The sequence below is a fragment of the Macaca fascicularis genome, chromosome 7, assembly GCF_037993035.2.
Source record: "Macaca fascicularis isolate 582-1 chromosome 7, T2T-MFA8v1.1".
Lineage (NCBI taxonomy): Eukaryota > Metazoa > Chordata > Mammalia > Primates > Cercopithecidae > Macaca > Macaca fascicularis.
The window spans coordinates 18,336,981-18,361,253 of NC_088381.1; the positions used below are offsets into that span (position 1 = coordinate 18,336,981).

Sequence of the window (24,273 nt, forward strand, 5' to 3'; positions counted from 1 at the left end):
TATATAGAGAGAGACAGACACACAGATGGGGGTCTTGCCCTGTCATCCAGGTTGGAGTGTAGTCATCCAGTTGGAGTCCTGTCATCCAGTTGGAGTGCATGATCATGGCTCCCTGCAGCCTCGACATCTCAGGCTCAAGTGATCCTCCCATGTCAGTCTCTCATAGCTGGAATCATAGGCATGTGTCACCACACCTGGTTAATTTTTTTTTATTTTCAGTAGAGGCGAGGTCTGGCTATGTTGTCCAGGCTAGTCTTGAACTCCTGGGCTCAAGCAGTCCTTGCATCTTGGCCCCACAAAGTGCTGAGATTACAGGCTTGAGCCGCTGCATCCTGCCAGGAAATACTGACATTTAACAAATTTTCTAATCTTTTAAAATAAATGGACCTGACTCAGGTAATTGCTACTTAAGGAAGTGCGTGTAGTTTTTTTCTCTATTTATAAAGAAGATCCCATGTTGGCACTTTGATATCTGTGGCTTTTAAATTTTGATTTTTCTCCTTTTTCTCTTTACCTTCCTTTCCCTTGCACACATTTAAGTAAACCATCACATATTTAGTGCATATGTTAAAGATTGTTTTCATTGTCTGAATTAGTTTTTGAATCACTCTCTAAAAGTTAATTTGAAGAAAAAAGTTGAAAATTAAGAATGCATTTACATATTTGTTTCTTAATTCATGTATGATAGATTAATATGGCCGGGCGCGGTGGCTGATGCCTGTAATCCCAGCACTTTGGGAGGCCAAGGTGGGTGGATCACCTGAGGTCAGGAGTTTAAGACCAGCCTGGCCAACATGGCGAAACCCAGTCTCTACTAAAAATACAAAAAAATACTAGCCGGACGTGATGGTTGCATGCCTGTAATCCCAGGTACTCTGGAGGCTGAGGCAGAAGAATCGCTTGAACCCAGGAGGCAGAGGTTTCAGTGAGCCGAGATCTTGCCATTGCACTCCAGCCTGGGCAACAAGAGTGAGACTCCATCTCAAAAAAAAAAAAAAAAAAAAAAAGATAGATGAGTATTTTTTGTTTAAATTGCACATGATTATTTTCATGAAGTTTGGTCTTTGTGTTTTATTTAATATTTAAGAGTAGTCCTGGATTTTCTATATAATTTTTTCATCTAAATGTTATGAGCATGACTTTCTGTTAGAAATATGATATTTTTTTGTGTGGGCAGAGTGCCTGTTTGATAGAAAATCACATGTTAAGCTAAAGTCTTTTGTTTCATTTGTTTTTTTTTTTTTTTCTCTTTAGTAGCAAACTTTTTAAGTTTTATTTATTGTTAAATAAACCCACCAATTTTTATTTGTTAATGTTAAATAAGCTCACCAATTTGAATAGTAATGTTAGACCAGTTTCATTTATGCTTACTATTACCATGATTCCTACCTCTTTATCTCTCTGATCTAAAAAAAAATCTAGATTACTCATACTGTTTTTTCCTGTGTCTTTAGTATTTTGAAATATCTCTTCCAATCAGTAAAGGGTATCTTTAAGTACTATTAATGGTTTGAAATCTCTATTAATTCATATCTTCTGCATTAAATTTCTGCTTTTTCTTTTTGTTTTAAAAGCATCTTTTGCCTCTTCTAAGCCAGGTTTATTTCCCTGCTGCTTTGATGTCTCTTAATTTCATTTCATTTTGGGGGTTTTATGTAATTTTTTCCTTCTGAAAAATAATTCCCACAAACCTTTAAGCTTTGCTTATTTGTTGGTGAATTTTAAAAACCAAAAAGCCCTTTATAAACCAAGGATTTTTAGTTCTTTATCTTCCACAGGTGGTATAAGCTTAGAAATTCAGTCATAACTCTCTAGTAAGTGTTATGAGCTTTAATTTTAAAGTTAAATTGTGCAGGATCTGGATTTTATTTAAAAAAATAAAGAAGAGGCCAGGCACATTGACTCATACCTGTAATCCCAACATTTTAAGAGGCCAAGGCAGGAGGATTGCTTGAGCCCCAGGAGTTCGAGACCAGCCTGGGCAACATAGCAAACCCCATCTCTAGAAAAAAAAAAAAAGTGTGCACCTGTGGTCCCAGCTACTTGGGAGGCTGAGCCTGGGAGTTCAAGGTGGCAATGAGCTGTGATTGCACCACTGCACTCTAGGCTGGGCGACAGAGTGCAATCCTGTCTCAAAAGAATAAAGTTGAAGCATAATTTTATCATAAATGATCTCTTTAACAAAGGAATCCAGATTTAGAGAGATACCCACGTTTTTCTTTAGGCAAAAGTATTATCTCTTTAAATGTGCCTCTTGACAATTGGTACTCTATTTTTTTTACCATTCTAAATGTAAAGCTCCATAATGTCTGCCTGTTCTCAGCCATAAATAATGTATTATGAAACTACAGAATTTTAGCAACTTTATAATCCAAATTAGAAGTTATTTGCAGCAAGGTCAGATTCTGTGTCTTAATGACTGGGCATGGTGGCTCATGGCTGCAATCCCAACACTTTGGAAGGCCGAGATGGCAGTATCGCTTGAGGCCAGGAGTTTGAGACTAGCTTGAGCAACAAAGCAAGACCCTGTCTCTGCAAAGAATAACATAATTATCCAGGCGTAGTGACACATCCCTGTAGTCCCAGCTACTTGGAAGGCTGAGGCAGGAGGATCTCTTGAGCCCAGGAGTTTGAGAGTGCAATGAGCTATGATTGAGCCACTGCACTGAAGGACTGAAGGGAACAAGTACAACCCTGTCTCTCTTAAAAAAAAATTAGGCCGGGCGCGGTGGCTCAAGCCTGTAATCCCAGCACTTTGGGAGGCCGAGACGGGCGAATCACGAGTTCAGGAGATCGAGACCATCCTGGCTAACACGGTGAAACCCCGTCTCTACTAAAATACAAAAAAAATTAGCCGGGCGAGGTGGCGGGCGCCTGTACTCCCAGCTACTCGGGAGGCTGAGGCAGGAGAATGGCGTGAACCCGGGAGGCGGGGCTTGCAGTGAGCTGAGATCCGGCCACTGCACTCCAGCCTGGGCAACAGAGCCAGACTCCGTCTCAAAAAAAAAAAAAAAAAAAATAGGCTGGGTGCGGTGGCTTATGCCTATAATCTCAGCACTTTGGGAGGCTGAGGAGGGCAGATCGCTTGAGGTCAGGGGTTTGAGACCAGCCTGGGAAACATAGTGGAACCCTGTCTCTACCCAAAAATACGGAAATAAGCCAGCTGTGCTGGTGCACACTTGTAGTTGCAGCTACTCAGGATGCTGAGGTGGGAGAATTGCTTGAACTAGGGAGGCGCGGAGGTTGTAGTCAGTTGAGATTGTGTCATTGCACTCCAGCCTGAGCAACAAAGCAAGACTGTGTCTTAAAAAAAAGTATGAGTACTTTTTTTCCTACATGTGTTAAAGGGGAATTTTGGTACTATGTTTCCATTTCCTGTTTTTCAGAAAATGCTGCTCAAATTCCAGTGGCTACTCCACAGGTCTCTCCTAACACAGTGAAACGTGCTGGACCTCGACTGTTGTTGATTCCAGTGCAGCAGGGTTCTCCTACTCTTAGACCTGTCTCAAACACACAGCTTCAGGGACATCGAATGGTCTTGCAGCCTGTTAGGAGTCCAAGTGGAATGAACCTATTCAGGCACCCTAATGGGCAGATTGTCCAGCTTCTACCTTTGCATCAGCTTCGAGGCTCTAATACCCAGCCCAACTTACAGCCTGTCATGTTTCGGAACCCAGGTATAAAGTTATTTTTCATGAACTTTTCTTTTGTTAAATCACTTGGCCATATGGTATGTTAATACACCAGGACATCGGAAGTCTTGATATGGGCAGTCATGATTTAAAAATTTCTCTCTCATTTTTTAAACCAGGGTCTGTGATGGGAATCCGGTTACCTGCTCCTTCCAAACCCTCTGAGACTCCGCCATCTTCCACTTCGTCTTCTGCTTTCTCTGTCGTGAATCCTGTAATCCAAGCTGTTGGGTCTTCTTCAGCAGTGAATGTTATCACTCAGGCACCGTCATTGCTTTCCTCTGGAGCTAGTTTTGTGTCTCAGGCTGGTACATTGACCCTGAGGATTTCTCCTCCTGAACCACAAAGCTTTGCAAGTAAAACAGGCTCTGAAACCAAAATAACCTATAGCTCAGGAGGACAGCCTGTTGGTACAGCCAGTCTTATTCCTCTCCAGTCTGGTAGTTTTGCCTTGTTACAGCTCCCAGGACAAAAGCCTGTTCCTAGCTCCATTCTTCAACATGTTGCTTCCCTTCAGATGAAGAGGGAATCTCAGAATCCAGACCAGAAAGATGAAACAAACTCAATAAAAAGAGAGCAAGAAACCAAGAAGGTTCTACAGTCAGAAGGAGAGGCTGTAGACTCTGAGGCTAACATAATAAAACAAAACTCAGGAGCTGCTACCTCAGAAGAAACTCTGAATGATTCCTTGGAAGATAGGGGTGATCATTTGGATGAAGAATCCCTTCCAGAAGAAGGTTCTGCAACTGTCAAACCATCTGAGCATTCCTGTATCACTGGGTCACATACAGATCAAGACTATAAAGATGTTAATGAAGAATATGGGGCCAGGAATCGTAACAGTTCCAAAGAAAAAGTGGCTGTTCTAGAAGTTAGGACCATTTCTGAAAAAGCCGGTAATAAGACCGTCCAAAATTTAAGTAAAGTACAGCATCAAAAACTTGGTGATGTGAAGGTGGAACAGCAGAAAGGATTAGACAATCCAGAAGAAAACTCAAGTGAATTTCCAGTCACCTTTAAGGAAGAAAGTAAATTTGAATTGTCAGGAAGCAAAGTTACGGAGCAGCAATCTAATCCACAGCCAGAGGCCAAAGAGAAGGAATGTGGAGACTCTCTGGAGAAAGACAGTATTAGAGAAAGATGGAGAAAACATCTGAAGGGCCCCTTAACCAGGAAGTGTGTTGGATCTTCACAGGAATGTAAGAAAGAGGTAGACGAGCAGTTAATTAAAGAAACAAAGACATGTCAGGAAAATTCAGATGTGTTTCAGCAAGAACAAGGCATCTCTGACTTACTTGGAAAAAGTGGAATTACTGAAGATGCCAGAGTTCTGAAAACTGAATGTGATTCTTGGAGTAGGATTTCTAATCCTTCAGCCTTCTCCATTGTTCCTAGGAGAGCTGCAAAAAGCAGCAGAGGGAATGGACATTTTCAGGGTCACTTACTGCTACCTGGTGAACAGATACAACCAAAGCAAGAGAAGAAGGGTGGGAGAAGCAGCGCTGACTTCACTGTTTTGGATTTGGAAGAAGATGACGACGATGAGAATGAGAAAACCGATGATTCCATTGATGAAATTGTGGATGTTGTTTCTGACTACCAGAGTGAAGAGGTTGATGATGTAGAAAAGGTGGTGAGCCCATTTTTGTTGTGACTGAAACCTAAAGGATTTAAATGATTTATTAGAGACAGAAGCTTTTTCAGAAGATCACTAAGACATAATACATTTAATTGGATGCCTAGGTTTAGATTATGACTTAAATGGCTTAGTAGTTTTTTAGGCTGTGTCAATCAAGCATCACTTATTGAGCTTTTATTCTTTGAGACTTGCCTGGTTTTATGGGAAGGCTGGTTTAAGCATTTGGGGGATAGGTGCTTGAGAGTCCCTACTCTTTTTAAGTTAGATTTTTAAAATCCCGAAACCACTACTCCTATTTGATCCCAGTCAATTTCTGTGACGTTTTCTATGTGAGATGGTTGTAGCTTCTCTGGTAGATGTTAATCAGAAACTGGGAATGGGTGACCTTACAACTGGAGGAGAACTTACTTGCATATAGAGAGATGTTTTTGTTTTTGGAGAAAAACTGGAAAATACCATCTTTGGTATTCTAATACCATTTTGCCTTGAGTTGCTTTTATTTGTAGTCTCTGGAATTTATATTCTAGACTTCGGTCATCGTCCTTTGTAATATGACCTTTATGGCCTAGTTTTATTATTTTCCCGAAGTGTTTTTATAGGATTCCTTTTTAGGGTTGTCGTATTTACTGAAATAAGTAACTGTCAGGTATTGATACAGTGCAGGAGTTGTACAAATGTTTTCTGTAAAAGGCCAGATAGTAAATAGTTTTAGACTTTGCAGAGAGCTAGAGGGCTCTCTGTTCCAACTACTTGACTACTGTTGTAGTATAAAAGCATCTGTATTCCATTAAAACGTTAGTAAAAAAGGCCAGGTGCGGTGGCTCACACCTGTAATCCCAGCACTTTGGGAGACCGAGGTGGATGGATCACCTGACATCGGGAGTTTGAGACTAGTCTGGCCAACATGACAAAACCCCATCTCTACTAAAAATACAAAAAATTAGCTGGGTGTGGTGGCAGGTGCCTGTAATCCCAATACTCAGGAGGCTGAGGCAGGGGAATTGCTTGAACCCAGGAGGCGGATGTTGCAGTGAGTCCAGATCACGACATTGCACTCCAGCCTGGGCGACAAGAACAAAACTCCGTCTCGGGGAAAAAAACCACAACTTATTAAAAAAAAAAAAAAAAAGTTAGTGGGCTGTGGTTTGCTGACGCCTGATGTAAGGTCTGATTTTAAAACATGGGGAGATCATAACCAGCTGCCTGTGGAGTGCCCTAAAATCTGAACTGTAGCCTTCTCTTCAGGAGCAGATGAAAGCCATCTGCACTGATTGTCATACAACTGCTTGTTTTAGAGTCGCACTTCCTTGAGATTCATTCTGCCTCTGTTATCTGGTCCTTTTCTGTTAATGCTTAAGCTTTATGCAAATAAAATAAAACAAAAAAAGATTACTGTTTTAAAAATTAAAATGTTGAAATATTTTATTTTAGAGACGGAGTCTTGCTCTGTCGCTCAGGCTTGAGTGCAGTGGCGCGAACTCGACTCACTGCAACCTCCGCCTCCAGGGCTCAAGCAGTTCTCCTGCCTCAGCCTCCCGAGTAGCTGAGATTACAGGAGCCCACCACTGCACTCGGCTAATTTTTGTCTTTTAAGTAGAGATGGGGTTTCACCATCTTGGCCAGGCTGGTCTTAATGTTGTTATGTTGGTTATTTCAGTACCTCCATTGTCTCATTTATAAAGGAGGATCTTGCTCTAAAATTGGATGATTCTATATTCATTTGAGTTATACTTTCTCTCTAGCCTAATCTTTTTCAAGAATGGATGTAAATTCATTGACTTTAGCAGTTATATTGCAGATTTTTTTGTGTTTTTTTACAGCCGAAGTAAACATGAGACCAAAAAACAGTTCAACTTTAAAACCAGTGAAAACTGTTATTACTACTAGGGGAACTGATATAATAGATCTTCTAAAGTAGGTTTTTTCCTTTTTTCTTTTTTTGACTGAGTCTTGCTGTGTCGCCCAGGCTGGAATGCAGTGGTGCCATCTCGGCTCACTGCATCGTCTGCCTCCCAGGTTCAAATGATTCTTCTGCCTCAGCCCCCTGAGTAGCTTAGGATTACAGGCGGGCACCAGCATGCCCAGCTAAGTTTCGTGTTTTTTTAGTAAAGACAGGGTTTCACCATATTGGCCAGGCTGGTCTCGAACTCCTGACCTCAGGTGATCCACCCACGTTGGCCTCCCAAAGTGCTGGGATTACAGGCGTGAGCCACTGTGCCCAGCCTGAAGTATCTTAATCATACAAAGAGGCATTGCCTGAATGTACTAATAGGGAATTTGACAAGCAAACGAGTTATACTTTTTTTTTTTAAAGGTCATATTAAGTGATCTCTAAAATCTAAACATTGTTTTTATTTACACATCTCACACCTATGTTACCTTTATGATTAGCATTGGAATACCGTGAGGGAAGTGGTGAATAGCTTCTTTAATTTAAATCTTCCTTGTGGAAGTTAATCCACAAATCTTCCTTGTGGATGTTATTTAGAAATCCTGCAGTTATACCAGGTGCTGTAGCGCTCTCCTGTAATCCCAGCACTTTGGGAGGCTGAGGCAGGCGGATCACCTGAGGTCAGGAGTTTGAGACCAGCCTGACCAACATGGTGAAACCCTGTTAGTAAACAATACAAAAATTAGCTAGGTGTGGTGGCACAGTCCTAAGAGTCCCAGCTGCTCGGGAGGCTGAAGCAGGAAAATCATTTGAGCCCGGGAGGCGGGCTCGTTTACTATGTTTCTGGCATAGTAAACAGTTTTGTTTTTTTTTTTTTTTTTGAGGGGGGCACAGAAATGTTGCAAGTAAACACTATTTTTAAAGGTGGCCTTAAAAAGATCTGCTTACCCCATATATCCATATAACTCTAGTGTTACATAAAATATTTAGCAAGTTTCTGTGACAGGTGCCCAGTAAACACTTTGATTGACTCCTTTTTTGGCATAATAAGGAAATACAGCAATCCTGGGCTTTTTTGAAACCTGAAATTCCTTACAGGCTCTGAATTTGTGGGGTTGAGAGAGTTGCAGGACTGGGCTGTAGCCTATTTCCATACCTGCCTGTATATGCTAATGTGTGTTGATTTGTGGGCATCTGATAGGATGTTGGTCATGAAGCCCCCTTAAAGTGGCACTTGAATTTTTCTCCTTTCTATATTTATCTCATCACATTTTATTTTACTGTTATTTAATCTTAAGATTTATGAAACCTTAATATATCTGTACCTGAATTTTGTCCACTGGAAATAACACTGAAGCATCAATGCAGTCCTTTGAGGACGCTGTTAAGTTTAATGATGTCTGTTTATTTATTTTTTATTTTATTTTTTTGAGACAGTCTCACTCTCGTCTCCTAGGCTGGTGTGCAGTGGTGCAGTCTTGGCTCACTGCAGCCTCGAACTCCTGGCCTCAAGCGGTCCTCCCACCTCACTCTCCCAAGTAGCTGTAATTATAGGCGAGCGCCACCATGTCTGGCTGATTTTTGTGTTTTTTGTAGAGACAGGGTTTTGCCATGTTGCCCAGGCTGGTCTTGCACTCCTAAGCTCAAAACGATCCACCTGCCTGGGCCTCCCAAAGTGCTGAATTATAGGTGTGAGTTGAAAAGTTTAGGTGTTCTTGCTAATCAGTACATTATTTACTTTTGTAATGATGTATTTTCAGAATAACTGCGTAGAATATATTGAGGATGACGAGGAGCACGTGGACATTGAGACTGTAGAAGAGCTCTCAGAGGAAATTAATGTTGCTCACCTGAAGACCACAGTGGCCCACACACAGTCATTCAAACAGCCGTAAGTCTTACTGCTCTTTGGATTGTTGTTTTTGTAGCGTTGTAACCAGAAATAAAATGAAATGTTCTGTTTAGGAGCTCTGGGTAACTGATCTGGTTCCTTCTTCCTCTAGCTTTTTTTCTGATTAGTATAGATGAGGAGAGGAACTAGAATTTGGATAATTTTCTTTGGTCATTGGTAGGAGGCAGTGTGTAAATGTGAATAACATGCTTTTGGAGCCCGATAGACTGGTGTTATAAAATACTAGTTTTGCTAGTTTGTAGGTATTTAACCTTGGGCAAATCTTTAATCTCTCTGAACCTCAGATTCTTTACCTATGAAATGAGGAAAATGCCCCCATTCGAAGTGTTAAATGAGGTAGTATGTACAACTAGCATAATAACGGATATAAATGGACTACTCAACAAAAGTTAGTTTCTTGTATCATTTAAGAATAGGCATTACATTCTAAATTTGGTTACTTTACTAGTTGAACAGATGAGATACAGGTAGGAAAATTTTTCTTCGTATTTCACTGGTGAGATGAAAATGTGGAAGGAATGATGACTTGCTCAGGAAAATTTATTTCATTTTCTGTTTTAGTAAGCCTTATATTGATTATGGATTGGGGTGTGAGAAAGAGTAGGGAAGGAAGGTATTTTGTGCCAGACATTGTACTTTTCCTGTCATCTCATTAACTACAATGATATGAAAGTAGCTATGAGCTGAGAAAGAATAATTCTTCGTTCCTACTGATACTGAGAAAGTTGAAGGAGTAGAAAGTAGGACTGATAGTTCTCTTCATTCCGGAGCTGTTTACAGGCTACTTCAGTTACCTACTGGCTAAACTTGAAAGAATTTAAAGCCCTTAAAAACTTAATTAGACTTAATGAGTTTAGCAGTATTGCTGGGATAATGAGTTCTGTATACTAAAACTGAATTTGTAAACAATGGCAACAAACAAAACCTCTAAAAAATATTTGCAATAGTAACAGGAAAACTGCTGTGTGAGAACGTTCTCTGACAAGCTGTGTAAGAGTTTTCTTAGAAAATTGTATTGAAAGACGAAGAGGAATTCAGCAAATGGGGAGAGATAACATGTTAATGGATTGGAATAGTAAAGGGCCAAGAATAACCAACACACAGCACAAAAACCGTAAGGGAACAGATTAAAGTAAAAAACTAAAGATTTAGGCTGGGCGTGGTGGCTCACGACTGTAATCCCAGCACTTTGGGAGGCCGAGGTGGGCAGATCACCTGAATTCAGGAGTTCAAGACCAGGCTGGCCAACATGATGAAACCCTGACTCTACTAAAAATACACAAATTAGCCGGACTTGTTGGCACACCCCTGTAGTCCCAGCTACTTGGGAGGCTAAGGCAGGAGGATCGCTTGAACCTGGGAGGTGGAGGTTGCAGTGAACTGAGACTGTGCCACTGTACTCCAGCCTGAGAGACAGTGAGACTACATCTCAAAAAAAAAAATAAAATTAAAGATTTAATTAGATTTGTTTAAATTACTTAAATTTAATTAAAAATAAAGGTTAAAAGAATTTAAAAATTCTGTCAGAACACCATGAAAACAGTGAAAAGGCAAACTCAGACTATGAAGAAAGTGTTTGCCATACATATTAACTAACAAAGGATTAATGTCGAGGGTATAAAAAAATTGTTACAAGTCACAAAAGATGACCCAGCAAAAAAGTAAATAATGGATATTAGAGACAGTTGACAGAAGAAGAAACCTAAAAGCCCAGTAAACACATGTACATTTGTTCAACTTCACAAGTAATTAGGGAAATGCAGATAAAACCACAGTGACTTTACCAATTCACACTCATGAGACAGCAAAAATGGAGATTTCTGATAGTACAGTTATCTAGGTTTGGAGCAATGGGAACTCTCATACAGCAAGTGGGAGTGTACATTGTATTACCAGTTTAACAGTTCCTGAACTTGAAGGTGTGCATATCTTTCTTTTGCCTGGCAATTCTGCTCCTATGCCCTAGAAAAATTCACACAAGGGGTCGTGTATGGGACTGTACATTGCAGCATTGTTTGCTATTATGAAGATTTAGAAACAACCTAAATAACTACAAACATTCTGGAAAAAAAAATTCGGGAAAATTCACATTGTGGAATACTATGTAACAGTTAAAACAATTGGAATTAGAACTCTGTGTATCAGCATATATCAGGTGTAATTTATTTGTACTTTTATTTTCAATTTTTTTTTTGTAGAGACGGAGTCTTGCTATGTTGCCCAGGCTAGTTTTGAACTCCTGGCCTCAAGCAGTCCTCCTGCCTTGGCCTCCTAAAGTTCTGGGATTACAGGCATGAGCTACTGTGCCTGGCCTTCAGGTCGAATATTGAATGAAACCAATGAGTTGCAGAAAGATACAGTATAGTATATAATATTTAAAGTAGTACTTTTTTTTTTGTTAAGATATATATATATTTCTAGTAAAACTTACAAAGATGTGCATGGTAAAACTCTGTCTTAGAATGTTTACCTTTGAGAAGGAGGGAAGGGAATGTGGTTGAGTGGACTGCACATAAAACCTGTATTTTTGAGATGTATTATTTCTCAAGCTAGATGGTTCATATGTGGGTGTTCATTATATACTTGGTCCTCCTTCACAGTTGGGAGGGACCAGGTGTATAATGGAAAAGCATGTATCCACAAATATAGAAAGCATGTATTTGTGGATTCACCCAACTGTGGATTGAAAATATCTGGAAGAAGAAAAATTGCATCTGTATTGAACATGTATAGACTTTATTGTCATGTCATTATTCCCTAAACAATACAGTATAACAACTATTTACTTAGTTTTTACATTGTACTAGGTGTTATAAGTAATGTAGGGGTGATTTAAAGTATATGGGAGGAGGTACCTATGTTATATGCAAATACTATACCATTTTATATCAGGGACTTGAGTATTCAAGGATACTGCCGGAAGTTTTGGAACGAGTCTTCCATGGATACTGGAGGATGACTTTAAATTTGTTTATATGGTTTTGTGTATTAAATATTTCATGATTGTACAAAGTAATTTGAAGTTTTAGTGACTATTTGTACACTTTTAGAGAAAATATATAATGTCAAGTAAATAATGTGGCTGTATATCACACCTTGGGAAAAAGAAACTGTTTGTAATTTGGAATGGTTTGGTTGTAGCTGTGAAATATGTCTTAAGATTATTAAATTTCGGTAAGACACTGAAAAATCCTGTCTTTATCCAGGTCGCGTACTCACATCTCTGCAGATGAAAAAGCAGCTGAAAGGAGTCGAAAGGTATTTAGGATATATTTAGTGATAATTACTCATTGAATAAAATTGTTAACATTTATTTTAGGGTTGAAACAACATTAGCTATATTAGCCATGATTTTTTCTCAGGGCTATTTTTGCCAGTGAGTTAATATAATCAGTTTTTTCTCCTTAATGAAATTATACTACTAAGGTCCTTTTTTTCCCCCTTTTAATTCTTCTCCTCAGAGGATAGACTAATTTAGAGTAGTTAAAAATGGATATGAAATTTATGAGAATATATGTGCTTATTTGAAAACTGTTCTTGTAATGGTTTGATGTAAAACAAGCTGCCATTCTTTCTTGCCTGGGCTCATGATTTTCAGTGATTTAAAAAACTATCCTCTGCAAAATGGCTAGCAGTTCAGGGATCCATGAAACAATAAACCTTTAATTTTCTTAATCTTTTTGGTATATATCATAGTAACATAATTAAGCAGGGTTTTCTGTTTTTCCTAACCAACAGTAGGCATGGAGGAGAGTTTGGTTTGTTTAAATTGTTTTCCACTTGTTTTTTTATCTTAATTTAAAAGATTAAAAAAAGTCAATGATGGCTTGGGTTGAAGTAGAGGATGGCATTTGGTTCCTTTAAAAAATCATAGTACAGTTTGGTTTTGATCTGATTGGGGACTCACGATACAACGTATTTGCATGGTTGTAATTATTTGCATATATCATTATATTTGGCTTTTAAAAATTTATTCTGAAGCATTTTTCAGATGTAACAGGAATTTTCATAATAGCTTATTTACGTAATCCATTGTTTTGTACCCAAATAATTATATGCAAATTCTTGCTTCACTTTGCTATATTTAATGTTTATATTGCCTTTCTTTCTGTCTTGTTGGCTCTTTTATTCTCCCATTCTATCTTAATGCATAATAGGTTTAACTTTAGAAAGGCAGTGGCTTTTCCATGAGAGTTTTTGGGTACTGTCAGAGTTATGATTAAGCAAACAGTGTCAGAAAAAGAGACAATTAGAAACGTCAGAGGGAAAAAACACAAAACCAAGAAACTGCACAGGACAGGAAATATTATTCACTTTATATGAGTAGTGTTTATAATGTCATAATAGTTAATGTTGATGTTTTTCAAAAAAGTTTATAACCTATAATTAAAATATAGAAGACTTAATTTCAGTCTTGAAAAATGTGAGAATACATATGACAAATTGGGAGGTGAGAGAGGGAAGAAGAAATAAAGGGAAGGATACAGGTGCTGATACCCTCATTTTACAAAGTAGAAAGGCAAGATAGATTGTTTATTCTTGACGAAATAAGAAATTAAGGTAGAATTCAAGTTGCTAAGGGATCAGTAGAACAACTAAAAGTAGTGATGTAACTATATTGGAATGATAAGGTGGTATAAGACATGAGAGTGATATGAGCTCAATCCTCTTCTGCATAGCAAGAAGGCAGTAGATAGCATTGAAAATAGAAAAAAAATAAGCTTATGTTACTATTTTTGGTTTAGGATATAGATTTAAGAACTAGAAGAAGCTGCTAAAAGAATTAAAAAGTGATTGTTTCTGAGGATCCAGGTACAAGTTCAGGGCATAGTTGCTTTTCATTATCAGCGTGTGTGTGTGTGTGTGTGTGTGTGTACAAGTTCAGGGCATAGTTGCTTTTCATTATAAGCGTGTGTGTGTGTGTGTGTGTGTATGTGTGTGTGTGTGTAGATGAAGTCTTACTGTGTTGCCTGTGTTAGTCTCAAACTCCTGGCCTTAAGTGATCCCCTACCTCGGCCTCCAAAAGTGCTGGAGATTACAGATTTCAGCCACTGTGCCTGGCCAGCCTCTTCATATATTTTAAGTCCTATAAACAAAGATTGTAATGGAATAAAAAAGATAGAGAAAGGAGGCCTTAAGCCTTTCTGAGGATCAAGAAGGACTTTCCTGAAAAAGTTTGAGTTTGAAGTGTTAAGTTTTAAATGTTATGGAGGTTTAGGTAAGAGGTGGGATAAGTAATCTAGGTACAGGTAAAAAGCCTGTGTAATGGCAGGGAGGTGTGGGATTGTGTAGCATGTCTTGGGAATTTCTAGCAGATAGGAATGGTTGGAGAGAAAGGGGATTTAGAAGAGTGGCAGTTGATTCTTTACCAGATTGAGGAGGATCTTACAGTATTTTTTGAAAAACAGTTAATGTAATTTGTATCATGAAAACAAGTTTTAGTAATATAATAAATTACATAAGTAAGCTCTTTCAGATCTTCTACGCCTGTAACATACACAATTTCTTCCTTGTTTGAAAATCACTGAAATTTGAACTAAAGCTGGTAAGATCACTTCAGCATGCATTAGAAATTATACTATTGGCATTGTAAGAGTTAGATTTGAAGGAAAGATAGACTGGTAGTAAGATGACCAATTGAGAGGCTGTTACAACAGTCCAGACAAAAGGTAATGGGTGCCTGAAATAGGGCAGTGTCATTTGGAACAGAATAAGAGGGCCAATTACACGTTCAAGATATTTAGGAGGCAATCTTGTTTGAACAGGCTCCACCAATTCCTCTAAAACTGAAGCCTGATTACTGGAGTGACAAACTACAGAAAGAAGCAGAAGCGTTTGCTTATTATCGCCGGACACACACTGCCAATGAGCGGCGGCGGCGTGGTGAAATGAGAGATCTCTTTGAGAAATTAAAGATCACATTGGGATTACTTCATTCTTCCAAGGTTTCTAAAAGTCTCATTCTTACTCGAGTAAGTGTTCTGTGTAAATGACAATAAGAGCTTGACTAAGAGATTCTTACTGGTGCTATGAGAAAGAGAATCCACTGACATATATAAGGAACATTGAAATAGAGCTACTTAAATGTAACAGTTGAATATGGACTACTGAATGCCCAATAAATCCCTTAGGGGGAAAATCATTATGCTAAGTCACAGGAGCTTTTCATTGAAAGTCAGGTTCTTTTTTTTATTTTTATTTTTTTTTTAATTTTTTGAGACGGAGTTTTGCTCTTGTTGCCTAGGCTGGAGTACAATGGCACGATCTTGGCTCACCGCAACCTTTGCCTCATGGGTTGAAGTGATTCTCCTACCTCAGCCTTCCAAGTAGCTGGGATTTCAGGCATGCACCACCACACCTGGCTAATTTTGTATTTTTAGTAGATCAGTAGTAAAGTTTGTATTTTTGTATTTTTATTAGAGACAGGGTTTCTCTATGTTGGTCAAGCTGGTCTCGAGCTCCCGACCTCCAGTAATCTGCCCACCTCTGCCTCCCAAAGTGCTGGGATTACAGGCATGAGCCACCACACCCAGCCGAAAGTCAGGTTCTTAAATGGGCACAGCTCTCCTTTCTTCAGATAGAGTCAGAAACTCTGGTTAGCCATGTTGACCATGAGACGTAAAGAATGTCTCTTTACGTTGGTGTTCTTGATAGCACTTAGTACAGGTTATCACAGTGTAAAGCATAGCATAAGTAGCATAAGTGATATTTTAATATGCTTAACAGTTGACAGTCATTTTAAAAGAAAATCTGAAATATTCAAGGGAGCAGAAGTTTTAACTTTGTGTGTAGAATATCTAAAGTATTTCATTTAAATTGTTCTTAAGTAGAAGCTGGAAGAGGACAAGATAAGCAGTCATATCCCTCTAGAGCAAAGTTATTTCAGCCAGATTTTGGGTAGACTAGAAGATGATCTTGAAGTTGATTATTAAAATCTAAGCAGAGCACAAGTGTTTTGTATCTCCTTGCAGTAGTGGAATACCTACTACCATTCAGTGATGCTCTTTGGAAATAATCATGGTCACGTTCCTTAAAAGTGTAAGCCAAGGCCGGGCGCGGTGGCTCAAGCCTGTAATCCCAGCACTTTGGGAGGCCGAGACGGGCGGATCACGAGGTCAGGAGATCGAGACCATCCTGGCTAACACAGTGAAACCCCGTCTCTACTAAAAATACAAAAACTTAGCTGGGCGAGGTGGCAGGCGCCTGTAGTCCCAGCTACTCGGGAGGCTGAGGCAGGAGAATGGCGTGAACCCGGGAGGCGGAGCTTGCAGTGAGCTGAGATCCGGCCACTGCACTCCAGCCTGGGTGACAGAGCGAGACTCCGTCTCAAAAAAAAAAAAAAAAGTGTAAGCCAGAAACCCTCTTACAGTTTAACAAAAAATAATTTCTGAAACATCAACAATTGTTAATGGAATTTAAAAATTCTCTTAAGATGTTAGATTAAGTTTTTTTTTTTTTCATTAGAGAATTGTGTAGACCTTACCTGTGTTTAAAGAAAGAGTGAATCAATTTTCAATAATACCACTATTTCTATTCTAGGCCTTCAGTGAAATTCAGGGACTAACAGATCAGGCAGACAAATTGATAGGACAGAAAAATCTCCTGACTCGAAAAAGGAATATTCTCATACGGAAAGTATCGTCTCTTTCAGGTGAGATAAGTAAATAATCTCTGGTAAAGAGCATAATTATAGCTTCAGCAAGGAGAAATCCTCAGTAGATCTTTCAGATACTTAATTGAAAGCTTGACTCCCACAGTTCACAGCACAGTTATCCTCTGACTGGGTGGGTTGTTTCTTGTGAATTGTAATCACCTTACTTTCCATAGTTTTTGGGAATATTGTTAAAGCGACTAGATTTCCATTGACTCTGTTTCTCATTATGTGGGGTAATGCAGAAAGTACTAATGTATTGTCTGTCAACCTATAGGTAAGACAGAAGAAGTGGTCCTGAAGAAGCTAGAGTATATTTATGCAAAACAGCAAGCGCTAGAGGCACAAAAAAGAAAAAAGAAGATGGGATCAGATGAGTTTGACATGTCTCCCAGAATTAGCAAACAGCAGGAAGGATCTTCTACATCATCTGTAGATCTTGGACAGATGTTTATAAATAACAGGAGGGGGAAACCTTTGATTCTTTCCAGAAAAAAAGACCAGGCTACAGGTAGGAGGGAGATTCTTTGCTTTCCTTAATGTAGATTTGTATCAGTTGACTTTACTGGACTGACCATCTTCTCTTGTCCACATTTTTAGTTTTGTTTTTTTTTGTTGTTGTTGTTTTGTTTTTTGTTTTTGAGACAGCTCTGTCACCTAGGCTGCAGTGCAGTGACGTGATCTCAGCTCACTGCAACCTCCACCTCCCGGGTTCAAGCGATTATCCTGCCTCAGCCTCCTGAGTAGCTAGAACTACAGTGTGCACCACCATGCCCAGCTAATTTTTTAAATTTTTAGTAGAGATGGGATTTTGCCCTGTTGGCCAGGCTAGTCTCGAACTCTTGACCTCAAGTGATCCACCCACCTCGGCCTCCCAAAGTGCTGGGATTACAGGCATGAGCCACCACACCGAGCCCACAGTTTTAGTTTTAATTAAATGAATTAAAGATGGGTTGTATAAAAAATAGAATATTAGCTACATTAGATTTTGGTTTCTGGTTGTAATACGCACTCATGCAAATCCTGAGAAGTTACCAGTCCTGGTAACATATTAGTCTATAGTCATGTATTTTTAATGAGTAGTTTTTTAAACTTAATCTTTTCAGACTTTATACTTCGTGATTTCCCTACAGTTCTGCTGATGGGTTTAATAAGTTGGGTCTAGCTGAGACCAATAAATGGGAAATTTTTTGTAAAATTTAATTTTGTCAAATCAGGCTATATTTTTCATCAGATCACTTACTAATACATTGCTATTAAGAAACAGTAGGCCAGGCACGGTGGCTTATGCCTTTAATCCCAGAACTTTGGGAGGCTGAGGTTGACAGATCACCTGAGGTCGGGAGTTTGAGACTAGCCTGACCAACATGGAGAAGCCTTGTCTCTACTAAAAATACAAAATTAGCCAGGTGTGGTGGTGCATGCCTGTAATCTCAGCTACTTAGGAGGCTGAGGCAGGAGAATCGCTTGAACCCTGAAGGTGGAGTGTGAGGTTGTGGTGAGCTGAGATCGTGCCATTGCATTCCAGCCTGGGCAACAAGCGCGAAATTCTGTCTCAAAAGAAAAATAAAAAAAAAAGCCAAAGCCAAAGTAAATTGGTCTTAAATTCTTATTACCATCTTGATTTTGGAAGTAAAGCTATATTGATTTTATGTGTTACTTATATTCTTAGAGAATGGTATATCTGGCTGGGCACGGTGGCTCATGCCTGTAATCCCACCACTCAGGGAGGCAGAGGCAGGAGAATTGCTTGCACTCAGGAGTTTGAGACCAGCCTTGGGCAACATGGTGAAACCCTGTCTCTACTAAAAATACCAAAATTAGCCGGATGTGGTAGTGCACACCTGTAGTCCCAGCTACTTGGGAGGCCGAGGCAGGAGAGTCACTTGAACCTGGGTGGTGGAGGCTGCAGTGAGCCGAGATCACACCACTGTACTCCAGCCTGTGCGACAGAGTGAGACTCCATCTCAAAAAAAAAAAAAAAAGATATATTCTTTTTTACTCTTTGGATGTTTGGATAGCCCAGTGTATGAGCCAGAAAAATCTGGTGTGGGTGTTTTGTTTTGTTTTGAGACAGGGCCCCACTCTGTAGCTCAGGCTGGAATGCAGTGTCTCGCTTGCAGCCTTGATCTCCTGGGCTCAAGCAATTCTCCCACCTTAGCCTTCCTAGTAGCTGGGACCACAGGTGCACACCACCACACCCGCTTAATTAAAAAAAAAATTTTCTTGTGGAGATGGAGATGGGGTCTCACCGTGTTGCCCAGGCTGGTCTTGAACTCCTGGGCTCAAGTGATCTGCCTGCCTCAGCCTCCCAAAGTGCTGGGATTAGAGGCATGAGCCACCACACCCAGCTGTGACTGCCTTTTATCTGTAACTAATTTCTGATCTTTCTTGCAGAAAATACCTCACCCTCGAACACTCCACACACCTCTGCCAATCTTGTGATGACTCCACAAGGGCAATTGCTCACCCTAAAAGGTCCCCTATTCTCAGGACCAGTGGTAACTGTTTCTCCTGATCTCTTAGAATCTGATCTTAAGCCTCAAGTTGCCAGTAGTGCTGTGGCTCTACCAGGTATGTCATAAGTGTTGTCCTCTATGGGAAGTGATAAAGTTATCTCTAGCATCTCACAGTGACCAAGGAAGGCTTTGGATGTGTTCTGTAATGAAAAAGAGCTATTCCGTTGGCATTTGCCTTGGTAAGAGGTGGCCCTATTTTTAGAACATACTTGGCTTGAGTTACGGTACTGTTTGGTGTGTTTTACACCTGGTATTGAGCACCATTTTGTGAACTCTAGTAATTTCTAAGAGGAAGAATAAAAAAGATGTCAGAGGGAAAGGAAGATGTTAAATAATCACGGTCTTAGGTCTTGGTGTTGATAAATATTTGTCAGTTTCTTGTGGTACTCAGAGATGATAACAGTCCTGCATTACGAGCCTCATTCACTTTGAGCACTACTCTGTTTTGGGGCAAAGGGTAAAGTTGAAAGAGAATTCTCACTTGGGTGATTAGGTGATAAAGGTAAAAGGGTCTCTTTAGTAATATTAGGTAAAAGGTAAGGGTCTATTAAGGTAAAAGTGTCTCTTTAGTAATATGAAGATCCTCATTACTTTATTGCTATTGCCAGCCAAAATTCCTTGTCTCTACCTCTTGCCAGACTCACTCTGGAGGACTCATCTTTTCCTGGTTCCCATGCTGCCTCTAGGGCTTCATTTTCTGTGCTAAGTAGCAGTTAATTGGGTGAACAGAATCAAGATGTATTTCTGCCTTAGGACAAGAATTAACTTGGGGGAGCATTTCTATAAAATAGTTAAATGGAACTTTAAAAAATGGTGGAAAGAGCCATTTGGTTGGATTTTAGTTGAGTTTTTTCTTATTGGGTTAGGTCAGTAATTTGAAGAACTGATACTTCTTTCATCTTGATAAAAGTAGAGTGCTGAATTTAGACTACAACTCCCTAAGATGGTCATATGGTATGACAGAGAGAGAGAGATGCTAACTCTGTAGATCTAAATGAATTTTTCTTTTTTTAATTTTTGTTTTTCAGAAAACGACGACTTATTTATGATGCCACGAATTGTTAATGTGACATCATTGGCCACAGAGGGAGGTTTGGTAGATATGGGTGGCAGCAAATATCCTCATGAAGTTCCTGATGGCAAGCCATCTGACCATCTGAAAGACACCGTCAGGAATGAAGATAATTCCTTAGAGGATAAGAGTAGAATCTCTTCCAGAGGAAACAGAGATGGCAGAGTGATGTTGGGTCCAACGCAGGTTTTTCTGGCAAACAAAGATTCTGTTTATCCACAAATAGTTGACGTTTCCAGTATGCAGAAAGCACAAGAGTTCTTACCTAAAAAGATTTCTGGTGATATGAGAGGGATTCAGTATAAATGGAAAGAGAGTGAATCAAGAGGGGAGAGAGTGAAGTCAAAGGAGTCTTCATTTCATAAATTAAAGATGAAAGATCTCAAGGACTCAAGCATAGAGATGGAACTGAGGAAAGTAACATCAGCTATAGAGGAAGCAGCTCTTGATTCCAGTGAACTGCTAACTAACATGGAAGATGAGGATGATACTGATGAGACACTGACTTCACTGCTCAATGAAATTGCCTTCCTTAATCAACAACTAAATGATGACTCTGTTAGCCTGGCTGAACTACCCAGCTCTATGGATACAGAGTTCCCAGGGGATGCTCGGCGGGCTTTTATCAGTAAGGTTACTTCTGGAAACAGAGCAGCTTTCCAGGTTGAGCACTTGGGAACTGGTTTGAAAGAGTTGCCTGATGTTCAAGGGGAGAGTGACTCTATCAGTCCCCTCCTCTTGCACTTGGAAGATGATGACTTTTCTGAGAATGAAAAACAACTTGCAGAACCAGCCTCTGAACCAGATGTCCTTAAGATTGTTATTGACTCTGAAATAAAGGATTCCCTCCTTTCCAACAAAAAAGCTATTGATGGAGGGAAGAATACTTCTGGCCTCCTTGCAGAGCCTGAAAGTGTGTCCTCACCCCCCACCCTACACATGAAGACTGGCCTGGAGAACAGCAACAGCACAGATACTTTGTGGAGGCCTATGCCAAAGTTGGCCCCTCTAGGTTTAAAAGTAGCTAATCCTTCCAGTGATGCAGATGGTCAGAGTCTCAAGGTGATGCCTTGTTTGGCACCTATAGCTGCCAAAGTTGGGTCAGTTGGACACAAAATGAACTTAACAGGGAATGACCCGGAAGGCCGGGAAAGCAAGGTGATGCCTACATTGGCACCTGTTGTGGCTAAATTGGGCAACTCGGGGGCCTCACCAAGTTCTGCAGGGAAATGAACTTACTTGTCCTTAAGCAGAAGCCAGGCTGTGAGGGGAAACTGATCTCACCTCCTTTCTCTGCAGGCATCTGTTTGTTTGTGTCTTGGAACTTGGATCCTTGACTTGGATGATGCAGTGGATAATGATGGGAGAAAGGGGGTAGGGTGCTGACCCTGGTATTAAGAAGTACTCTGAAATTCTGATCATGTTAAAATGTGTTACCTCACTTGTGGTGCTGGGTCCCCTCATCCTCTCTAAGAAGATGTGATCCATTACTGAACACGAGGTGCCCCTCTTACCCAAGGAATTTATAACAGGACTCTGGCTCCACAGTGGTTTCTAGTTCTTCCCCCACAAGCGAAAGAGCTGTTTGCAACTTTGGAGTTGCTGTGGACTGAACTGTAGCTTGTAGCTGTTGAATTAAGTCTGAAATCTAAGGAATGTGATGGACTTGTGCAAAGGGATCTAGAAGAGATACTTTTTAGTTGATGTTTCAAGAATAGGGAGAGAGAGGATGTGTACCATGGAATACCAAAGTGAAGGACTTTGTGTCATTCAGCAAAATTTTCTTTTTTCATATCCCAAGTAGCTCCCATTCCCTCACCTTTTCAATCAGAATTAACAAATTCAAGCCTTCGGTAAAGTAGGGATGCTTTTAACTTTTACTATTAAGTTAAATATTTTGAGATCTTAAAAAAATAGTAGTTCTCCCTTATTATTTTTGTGGGCATTGAAAAGCTCATTTTGCAGTACCAGGGATTTTTACTGGGAATATATATTTTGGAGGTAGGCATAGAGGGAGCCCTACCCCTTCCACAAATTTCATCACTCAAGAGACGGCTAAAATAAAATGCATTATCCCCCCAGACCAGAGACAGTGGCCAAAATAAAAAATCATGGGGCTGGAAATTTCCCAAATCAAACCAGCCTCCTGGTGCTTGAAGGTTTCATTCACTATTACCTGCACAGGATGTAAAGAAAAGTCACAGTAGGCACTCTTTACCAGGGAAATAAGGCAGTATTTGAATCACAAGATATATTTTTTATCTGCAACCATGGATTCAATGATGTGTAGAGCTTTTTCACTCATTAGCTGTCAGGATATGAAGGACTGACAGTCTGTAAAGATATTTATATTTTTGTATAGTTGTTTTCATAGATTTCTCAAAGGCTGAAGTTTTCAACCTAGAAGATGAGATTTGTATTGAGTATAGAAATGATGTTTCCTATCTAGTTTGTAAATAATCATGGTGCACTTGAGGGGTCTCTTGGAAACTCCTGGGGGCAAGAATCACTATTCTGAAACTGTATAGACTGGGATTTAGCTGCTGCATTTTGCCTTTCTTAAATAATTATATTTTGGAATGTAACCCCTGTTCTGTCTTCATTGACAGGATTTGCTTGTGTTGTTACAACACTAACACAAGAGCTTCCAGTGCCTGGGCCGTGCCTAGGTGATGCTATTTCTTCTATATCTCCTGTCTTGTTTATCCCAAATCCCACTCAGCGTATCTTCAGACCTAGGTTGTGAGACCAACTTTGGATTGGATCTAGCCAGTGAATTACTATTTCCATGGTTGGTTCCCTGTTAACTCTGGTAATCAACAGATTGAAAACGGTGGAAGAACTTCCTCTGCAAATTGCAGTGGGAGCAAATTCTTGTTGGTTTTGTGCTGCTTGCCTTTCTAGATCTGCTCATCAGCACTTAACCTTCCCTCCTCTAAAGGTTACTAAAGAAGCTTGAAGTAGGTAAAGAGTGCTCCTCAGCTTCTCATTATCCTTCCACTCTTTACCCAGCAGATTTCATTCAATGCCTTAGCCAAGGAATCCAGCACCTGTCTCCCCTGCTAATAATTGTCCTTAGAGATGCTAGTACTTTAATTCAGGTATAGCAGTTTCCCATTATTTTCTTGCTTGTCTTTTCCCTACATTTCCTCCTGATTTCCCAAGGCTCTTTTTGTGGCTTTTGAGGGTCAGCCAAGGAGCAGGCAAGTGAGTGAACAATCCTCAGGAAAAGAAGGACCATTTTAGCTTAACACTTCCTTTTTTTTTTTTTTTTTAAAGAAGAAAATAGGTAAATAGGTAATGATTCTTGATTGGAGATACTTGACTCTTGATGAGAGTTGTATGAAGATGGAAATGAGGGATGATTCCAGGCGTTTTAGGGGGAAGGCTGCAGATATCATTCTAACCCCCAAGATACTGTGTTCTCAAGACCTCTTAGAGCTAGGTGTTGTCAGGGATAATTTGAGGAGGGCTTAGTCTTCAGAACAATCCTGCAGTCTTGACAGAAATCTAAAATCTCCAAAAACTCCTACCCTTTAACCTTACCCTAGGGGGAACTGATCTATGAATATTACATGTGTGATTATGAAAGGTGAAGTTGAGTGAGAGGAGTTGAGGAACGTGGAAGACAGTGAGCTCTCACCCTAACACTATAAGAAGCATGATCTCAGTAGACCAATAATTCGCCTTTTTATACATCTGTAAATAAATGGAATGTTTTTAAGAATATAATTATGTCAGATTTAGCATTTTCTTTTATATATTAAATATATATATCTTTCCTTTTCTGCTTTCGAAAAGTGACTATTTTTTTAGAAATCTAAGAACAGAAGTTTGGTGATTGAAAGGTAGAATATATAAACCTGAAATAAATCAGTTAAAATAATTAAAGCAGAA

The 24,273-nt window shown here is 39.7% G+C and overlaps 1 protein-coding gene across 44 annotated transcripts in view; it reads left to right on the forward strand.

The window, feature by feature from the left end:
- The window catches only part of MGA (MAX dimerization protein MGA), a 168,927-nt gene extending 144,654 nt beyond the window's left edge, over window positions 1-24,273 (forward strand). For 33 of the 44 annotated variants that reach the window (XM_065547792.2, XM_073995549.1, XM_073995551.1 and 30 more), the window contains 9 exons: window positions 3,387-3,677; window positions 3,812-5,322; window positions 8,983-9,113; window positions 12,341-12,392; window positions 14,900-15,106; window positions 16,674-16,785; window positions 17,063-17,296; window positions 19,183-19,359; window positions 20,333-24,273. In XM_065547792.2, the coding sequence (XP_065403864.1) occupies window positions 3,387-3,677; window positions 3,812-5,322; window positions 8,983-9,113; window positions 12,341-12,392; window positions 14,900-15,106; window positions 16,674-16,785; window positions 17,063-17,296; window positions 19,183-19,359; window positions 20,333-21,609 (3,992 nt within the window). In that variant the 3' untranslated portion in view covers window positions 21,610-24,273. Of the gene's footprint in view, window positions 1-3,386; window positions 3,678-3,811; window positions 5,323-8,982; window positions 9,114-12,340; window positions 12,393-14,899; window positions 15,107-16,673; window positions 16,786-17,062; window positions 17,297-19,182; window positions 19,360-20,332 lie in introns of those variants that run through there. The other 11 variants (XR_012414813.1, XR_012414812.1, XR_012414811.1 and 8 more) reach the window with 2 other exon arrangements.